This window comes from Anolis carolinensis, chromosome 5, assembly GCF_035594765.1.
Source record: "Anolis carolinensis isolate JA03-04 chromosome 5, rAnoCar3.1.pri, whole genome shotgun sequence".
Classification (NCBI taxonomy): domain Eukaryota; kingdom Metazoa; phylum Chordata; class Lepidosauria; order Squamata; family Dactyloidae; genus Anolis; species Anolis carolinensis.
In genome coordinates, this window is record NC_085845.1 from 29,148,880 (window position 1) to 29,157,414 (window position 8,535).

Genomic DNA, 8,535 nt, shown 5'->3' on the forward strand with positions numbered 1-8,535 from the left:
TAATAGTTCATGCTTACTTATAAATTACTATCTGCAGTTTTCTGAAACAAATGAGGGGGTATATGTGGCTTTCTTTCTAAGTTATCTTACCTTGTAATAATTCTGTGAAGTTGATCAGACTAAAAGTTGGATTGGCCTGAGGTCATCCAGGTTATTCTGCAACTCAATGGAAACTAGAGTCTAGCTCTTTGTAATTCCCCTCCATCATATTGTGCCCCAGTAGTCTCATGCAAACTGCACTACTGGCTCCTTCTTTGGGGGCTTTTAAGTAGAAGCTGGATGGTCATCTGTCGGGGGTGCTTTGAATGTGATTTCCTGCTTCTTGGCAAGGGGTTGGACTGAATGGCCCATGAGGTCTCTTCTGACTATGATTCTATGATTCTTTAGGTTTTTATTATCTTCAGTGATTTAATGAAATTAAAATGTACTAGCAAAGTTTTATTAGCTGCAATGCTATGCTGCTCACTGTTTAATTGGATTGCCTTCATAATTATTTGCTACTACTTGACTTTCCATAGCTGTGGATCGATCAGTTTCGTCAAGTTTGTCAGATGCTAGAGATGCCTTAGTGAACGCAGTGGTAGATTCATTGTCTGCTTATATGTCAACGGCATCAAACCTCCAACAATCTGCTTTGATTGCTCCAAATTCCCTCAGGCTTTTTCCTCTGTATGTTTTGGCTCTCTTCAAACAGGTACTTCATAGAAGTAGTTGTTCATATTGATTTCAACTGTGTTTTTAAAGGATAAATGTCAATGAATTATGTGAAAATACTTAGTTGTTAATGTCTTTTTTTCTTACCTTGTATCAGACATTAACAATGTTGCTTAAATTAAGTGGTGACCTATACATTATAAAAGCTTATATATCAGTTTATATTATTTTTGGAATTCTTGAAGATTTATATGTCAAAATTAATAACTTTTAATAATAACTTTATTTATATCCCACCACTATTTCCCAAAATTCTTCACTATATGCATTTTTGGAACTGAGTGCTTGTAACCATACCTGTAGTTTTGTTATAACAATTAAGGGAAACATACCAGCACATCCAATTTTAAAAAATATTAGAAGAACTATTTTTGAAAGGCTGTTACTAGCCTTAACTTTTCACAATTTTCTATTGAAATTCCATTGGCTGGAAACCAGTGACTATGCATCTGGTTCTATATACTGAAAGAAAGCAGTGGTGTGTTTCTAAAACACCATCTCTCCTGAAAGTGAAGGAAGTTGTAGAGGAATTGGGATCCATTTATATTCGCCATATTACATAAGGGCCAAAATGGCTGGTGGAGATAATGGCAACTGTTGTGTGCATGCCTATGTTCCCAATTTGACCACATTATCAGATTACTCCCAACTTTTTTTCTTCAAACTGATTGATTCTATATTTTTAAACAGAAAGCATTTAGAACAGGCACAAGTACACGTTTGGACGATCGTGTGTATACCATGTGCCAAATAAAAAGTCAACCATTGGTTCACTTAATGAAGATGTTATACCCAAGTTTGTATAGAATAGACCGTCTTACTGATGAGGTATGTTATGTTTTATATTGCATATATTGAGTAATAATTTGTAAGATTAACTGGAAACTTTAGTTGGTTCAGAATATAGCAGCTAATTTACTATTTGGTTCTCAAACATAAAGATCTTAGTGGTCCTGAAAGATTCCCAATCTGTTTTCTAGCATTACCCAGATAGAAGCATACCTCACTAAACAAAGCCTCTAAAAATAAGTTACTTTTTATGAAGTCTTTTTGCACCTGTCCAGCTCCTCCTCCCTCTGCTTGTTGGAGGTTTTCAATAAAGTAGCCATGTTAGACTCTTGCTGCATAAAAAGGAGTGGGTAGAGAGAGAAATAGAAACATGGTAGCACCATTGACACTAACTGGCTTTTATTTAGCATGAACCTTTATGGATATAATACCACTTCCTCAGATGCAATACTGAATGGTATTAAGCCTCAGAAATAAAACATATTTATACAGTTGTGGGAGTGAGATAGAATGTAATAGGATCCAGAAAGGTGCACATTATGCCCCTTGCTTTGAAGGACTGAGCAGGTCATTTGAAGGGTTTGATACAGGTTATTCAGATATTTACAGGTACCATGGCCTTTAAACCTTCTACTGGATGTCTCTGTGTCCAGGAAGGTTGAAATGTTCTGCAACTGGTTTTTGGTGATTCTGCCATTTCTAATGTCAGATTTGTGTCCCTCAGTACTCTTGTATAGAGACTGTTTTGTTTGTTCAGTGTAAAATCACCATAGGATGTCATGTATCACATTGGACAATGAGCAAGTAAATGCACCTCTGATGTGAGTGTTATTGGCCCCTATAATATTGGCTTCAGAGTAGTTATGGGGATACGGATGGTATTAGGGTTTGTGTCTTATCTCTTTATTGCCATCTATGTTATGTATCCTATTGTAAGTGTGTACAGGCAAGCCCTCAAGTTATGAACAAGATAGCTTCTGTAGGTTTGTTCTTAAGTTAAATTTGTTTGTAAGTTGGAACAGGTACATTTTATGTGTAACTCGAGCCGTGTGTGTGTGTGTGTGTGTCTTTGTGTCTGTGTGTCTGTGTGTGCGTATGTTTTGGATAATTCTTTCAGGAGTGAATTTCCCTTCCTAGGGGTAAATTTCTCTCGCTTCCTGTTGTCTCATCCCCAGTTTTAACTAGGAGTCATTTGTAAGTCAGTTGTTTATAACTCAGGGACTGTATGTAGTTGTTTAAGATTTGGATGCTTCCTGTAAGCCAATAAGGGCCTGCTTCCCAGAATTTGTGAGAGGGTTGTGTTATTCTTCAGAACTGGTTGTGGCTCATTGATGATATATTTGAGTAATTTCAGCTGTGGATTATAGGTAACTACTAAGTGTTCTGTCATTTTGTATTTTTGGTCTATCTTGTAGTAGATAGTTCTTGTGTATTAACCTTCCCATGTTGGTTTTGTTTCTTCGCCTCCTTTGGTGGTTATTGTAGTCTGAAAAATACCTGTTGTAATTTTAAGAGTTTTGAGTCTGTCTTGTAGGTCTGAGTAGATGCAATTGTATCAGAGGGCTTGGTTAGAAATAATAGATCTATGTGTTGTCGAAGGCTTTCATGGCCAGGATCACAGGGTTGTTGTGTGTTTTCTGGGCAATATGGCCATGTTCCAGAAATATTCTCTCCAGAGGTTTCGTCCACATCTATGACAGGTATCTTCAGAGGTTGTGAAGTATATGGAGAAAATGAGCAAGGAAGGTTTATATATCTGTGGAAGATCCTGGGTGGGGAAAAGAACTCTTGTCTGTTGGAGGCCAGTGGCAATAGATCTGGTAGTGTGTTTTTGTCTGGCACCCTGCCTATTAGTTTTTGGGGTCCAAGGAAATACACTTGCATTTATGAAAGCATGTTGAAACTGTTGATGACTGCTTGTTTGTTCTCACTGTTTTGAGTTTATTGTTACTGTGGTAAGCACCAGAGTTTGTAAAATTGAAAACTGAGACAAAATGTTTTTTTTTAAAGTGGAATGTTGAGGTACATTAGACACAGGGCAACAGTGAAATGAATTGCATTCCTTTCAGAGCCCCCAATTTGTAATGTATATTCGCATGTGTTTTCCTTTTTTGTTCGTACACTTGCTCTATCTAATATGAGTACCAGGGATGAAAATATTTTGGTTATTTATTTGCTTCATTAGGCATGTGTTTTGCCAAGAGACCCAGAAATGCATTATCCAGTTATACAGTACATTGAGAATAACTCATAATGGCAGATTGAACCAAAGCTGAACAAAAAACAAGAGAAGCCTTGCAGGAAAAATATATAGTGCTAGCATACGTTTTAATAAAAAAATCCTCTTTCTCGTTCCCTATGATTCTTGGCTCCATTACAACCCTGATGAAGAAAGTAGCAATTGTCTCATAAAAGGCTGAATTAAGGCAATTTACAGACTTTTCTAATGCTGAAATACAGTAGAGTCTCACTTATCCAACATAAACGGGCCGGCAGAACGTTGGATAAGCGAATATGTTCAATAATAAGGAGGGATTAAGGAAAAGCCTATTAAACATCAAATTAGATTATGATTTTACAAATTAAGCACCAAAACATCATGTTATACAACAAATTTGACAGAAAAAGTAGTTCAATACGCAGTAATGCTATGTAGTAATTACTGTATTTACAAATTTAGCACCAAAATATCATGATGTATTGAAAACATTGACTACAAAAATGCGTTGGATAATCCAGAATGTTGGATAAGTGAGACTCTACTGTATAAGAAAATTGAAGATGATGCACTTAATGTAACTTCTTGAGGCTTGTTCTTGCTCCTTTACACTTGGCAGCAACCCTGATCTTCTTTATATTAATCTATAACTTCCATTTCCATGTTATTGTGAAGTGTTGTAATCTCCAGTTTATATAGTAGATTTAATTATCAACTGATGAAAAAAAACTTAGACATGATGAAAGTTTGCAAAGGTTTTTTAATTGATGTACTACAACATTAAGATTTTTGAATTACAGTTATAGTGAATTTAACAGCATTGTTTTGTCTTTCTAATAGGGTGCAATACATGTCAATGATAGAGTTGTACCTCAACCTCCTCTTCAACGATTGTCTGCAGAGAAGTTAACTAGAGAAGGAGCTTTTCTTTTGGACTGTGGCACAGTAAGCTGCATACTTGAGGCTCTTTTACTTCACTGATCTGTAATCTTTGATGTTTTATTACATCAAACATATAAAGTAAAATGTTAGGCTAATATAAGAGAATTTTAGTTTTTCAAGGAATGTTACATTGTTATTGCTGGGAGGGGCTGGTTAACTTATTTTCTACTAAACCATCAAGTTAATCACTGTCATCCTAATTATGTAAATAAACATTTTGAATTTGTTTTTTAAAAGCATATAGTTCTGAATCGATCTTAGTAACTGAATGACTTACCAAAATGTTTACTTCAATGACACAGTTCTTAACATATTTTAGATATTTTACATCTGGATTGGAAGAAGCTGTGATAATAACTTCATAAAAGATGTCCTTGGATACCCTAATTATTTATCAGTACCTCAGAATTTGGTAAGATTCCATTTTAAATTATCTTGTACTTGTAAAGAATTGCTTATAACTTTTATGAGGCTGAGAATAGATTTCCTTTTTCTGAGAGGGCAGAAGGGTCTTACAGAGCCTGGGAGCAGTCATTGATAGTTTCTTGTACCATGTTTCCATAATTGTCTTCTGGAAGATCTCAAAATCCAGGCATTTGTGGGATGTAGTCCCTCGGATACTCTGAAACTGAACCATATACAGCTTTACAGATCATAACTTTGGGTTGTGGTCTGTGATCTTAATACCTTAATATTTTTATGTAAAGTTATTTTTGAAGCATGCAACGGTATGAGGACTATGAAAGCCATGTACATTATAACATTAAATGTTGTTTGGAGTTCTTTATCTCCTCCACAATTTCAGAATGTATAAAGAAAGTATAACAGTGTATTTGATTTCTTTCTGATTCTTCTAATATTCAATTAATTTTATTGTTGGGTTGTATTTTAATCATTTTATATTTTTGCCACTGTGTTATAATCATCAGACCAAAATTATTTAAATTAAAGAAAATCAAATAAATATAGATCATGGACCAAATAAGTGTCAATAAGTTTTGATAGTGTATTTTTTTTAAAAAAAATCTGGTTAATGAAACCCTTCACTTACATTTAACTGAACTTAAATATAATTCCAGTTGTAAAGGGTGAAGTGATAAATATAATGTTTCCTTCTTCTAGATGCAGCTTCCTGAATTAGATAATCTTTCTTCAGAACGAACGAGGTCTTTTATATCCTGGCTTAAGGAGAGCAAACCACTAAGTCCAGTACTTCTAGTAATAAAGTGAGTATTAATATGTATCAGCAATGCTATTTTAAGCTGAAAATTCTTTTAGTTTACATAGTGAACTGTTGGTTTCAGTGTAGAAAAGGTTTCAGTGGCATTGCCTTCTTTCAGCTGTTCAAATTATGAGTGGAGGGAGTGCTTCTCTTTTTTATGTGGCAAAGCCTTTCTTTCCAAGCAATAAGACACATCTTATTTCTCAGACGCAACTGCACACAGAATGTAGTTTGGAGTTTTATAGTACAGTAGGCAACATCTTTTTAGAAGAAATGAGAAGTCACTCCACTTTAAGCCTTAGTCTCAGTAGTAACAAAACCAGTGTGCAGCAGCAGATAATACCCTACTTACTCAAGTATAATTCTCACTAAATTACATAGCCAAAACTAAGATGTGTGTTACATTTGATGGTGCATTAGAATTGTGAATGTAAATGTGCCTGCTCCCCTCCAAGGGCATCCCTCTGCCAGGCCAAGGCAAAGGATGCAGCTTCCTAACTGACCTTCACAAGGTCTCCAAAACCAAAAGGAAGGCAGACAGAGGCATGGCTGATGAACAAGGGGAAGCCACATTCCCCTGTCCGGCTGACTGTGGCAAAGGGATGTGGGGCATGGCTTCTTCTTTCTTGCACAGTTGGACCTGTCATCAGGGTGGCAGGCAGTGGATGGGCAAGAAGAATTTACACTCTTTCACCAGCCTCGTGCAATTCCCAACTTGGGCACATTGCATTAGACAACAAATCCTTGTTTTGTAATGTGCACCTTCAAAATTGAGGTGTGCATTACATTCAATGGCACATTATACTTGAATAAATACAGTAGCTAGGACTGGTTTACATGATTCTAACAATTGACAAGGAATGACAATGAGAAAGTGATGATGTGGGGAAATCTTTGGTTTGGTTTGATTTAGTTTTGTGGTAACAATTGAGGTTTAGATATAAGACAGAAAGGTTAATCAGTAGTTCCTCTTCTAGTCATTTGCTGTTTAGAGATATCAAATCAGGAAGTCATTAACATATTATTGACCCATCATGTAATTCTGAAGAACTTTCTAATCCTAGATTGTGTTAATGAAAGCTGACTAGATGACCCTTAGAATATGCCCAGTTTATTTTGACTGGATAACCCTTAGAATATGCCCGGTTTATTTCTAATAGTTACTCAGTTACTTTGTACCAACCTAAATAAGATAACAGGGGGCTTTTAGAAATCTGTATTGATGTCAGTAAACTGTAAACATTGTAAAAAAAAATACAAGCTCAGATGGAGGTTTTCTTCTGTTTCAGGGATGAAAGCCCTGCAAAAGCAGATTTTCTTCAGCACTTAGTTGAAGACAAGACAGAGGCAGCATATTCTTACTATGAATTTTTGCTTCACCTTCAACAACAAATTTGTAAATGAGAAGGAGGAAACAAACAACAAAAATTGGTTCTGGACTTCTTATTCCAATTTTCAGCTGTGAAAGAAGCACACTGGAAGTGATAGAACCAGGCCTGGGTTCTTCAGAATCCTTTTCTAACGGACAAAATACACATTTTAAAGTTCTGCTTCGGTATAAAAATGATGGTTATGACGCAGTTTCAGTAGTATGTTTTCAGCTGGTTTGTATGCATTTCCTATAGTGCAACAATATGGTGCTTCTGTCTACTTTAAGCTGGTGAATTGACATTGTGATGTGAAATAGTATTTCTTAAAGAAATCTGACATCAGAGAGCCTTTACCCTAAAATTTAGTATGATAATCTTTCCAGATGATTTCCAGCAGAGATGCCAAAGCGCAGTGTTCCGTGCTGTTTATATGAATTTGTAAAGGAGATAATTCATATTTGAAAACTTCACCATTTTCTCTGTGAAGATTACAGAATTTCAATGCAACGTATATACATTGTAGAAATTATATATACATATATATATATATAAATGTACAGAACTGATAACATTTGTAAAGAAAATGTATAAAAATGTAACTACAGAGTATGGATTGCATAGTGTGGTGCAGTGTTGGTGATTGGATGACAGATCACTATTGGAGTTAAAGAATAAAGTTGACTGATGCATCTGAGACAAAATTCTGAATCCACATAGGAAAATGCAACTTTATAATTCATTTAATCAGTTCTTTTATGTGGATTTATTTATGATCAGCTAATTAAAGGTATTTTGCTTGATCATGTGTTTTTATATCTATGCGATTATTACATTTTAGACTAATATTTAATTTTGCTTGCTGTATTGAGAATAATTGTTTACTACCTTATTGTATAGAATTTCTGATAAATGAGAATGTTGCTAAATTTGGACTGGGATTTGTGTAAGGATATAGCTGGCTTACTGCTACTGCCCTACACTGGGTAGTGCCTCTTAACATACTCTGCAACAATTGTGGTTCTGGATTTCTCCTTTTCTCTTGCCGCAATGAGACATTAAAGAAAGTTTATATTTCACTTGAAGCTGGGAGTTTCTTCAGCACGTGATCCAAATATTAGCTTTGCTTTATGTCATTTTTGAAGCTGAGCCGTATGCAAACATGATGAATCATGTATGTGTAAGGCTACAAAATAACACTTTTAAAACAAAAATCTTTACTAGAGTAAGAGGAAATATAATTTTATTTTTAAAACCAATGTGTACATTTATTTTAAAAGCTG

The 8,535-nt window shown here is 35.2% G+C and overlaps 1 protein-coding gene across 6 annotated transcripts in view; it reads left to right on the forward strand.

Moving 5' to 3' along the window:
• sec24b (SEC24 homolog B, COPII coat complex component) overlaps positions 1-8,331 on the forward strand; it is a 60,584-nt gene extending 52,253 nt beyond the window's left edge. For all 6 annotated transcript variants that reach the window (XM_062983001.1, XM_062982999.1, XM_062983000.1 and 3 more), the window contains 6 exons: positions 519-694; positions 1,405-1,542; positions 4,562-4,666; positions 4,983-5,075; positions 5,786-5,889; positions 7,175-8,331. In XM_062983001.1, coding sequence (XP_062839071.1) covers positions 519-694; positions 1,405-1,542; positions 4,562-4,666; positions 4,983-5,075; positions 5,786-5,889; positions 7,175-7,289 — 731 coding nt within the window. In that variant the 3' untranslated portion in view covers positions 7,290-8,331. The remainder of the gene's footprint in view (positions 1-518; positions 695-1,404; positions 1,543-4,561; positions 4,667-4,982; positions 5,076-5,785; positions 5,890-7,174) is intronic.
• The last annotated feature ends 204 nt before the right edge of the window (positions 8,332-8,535 follow it).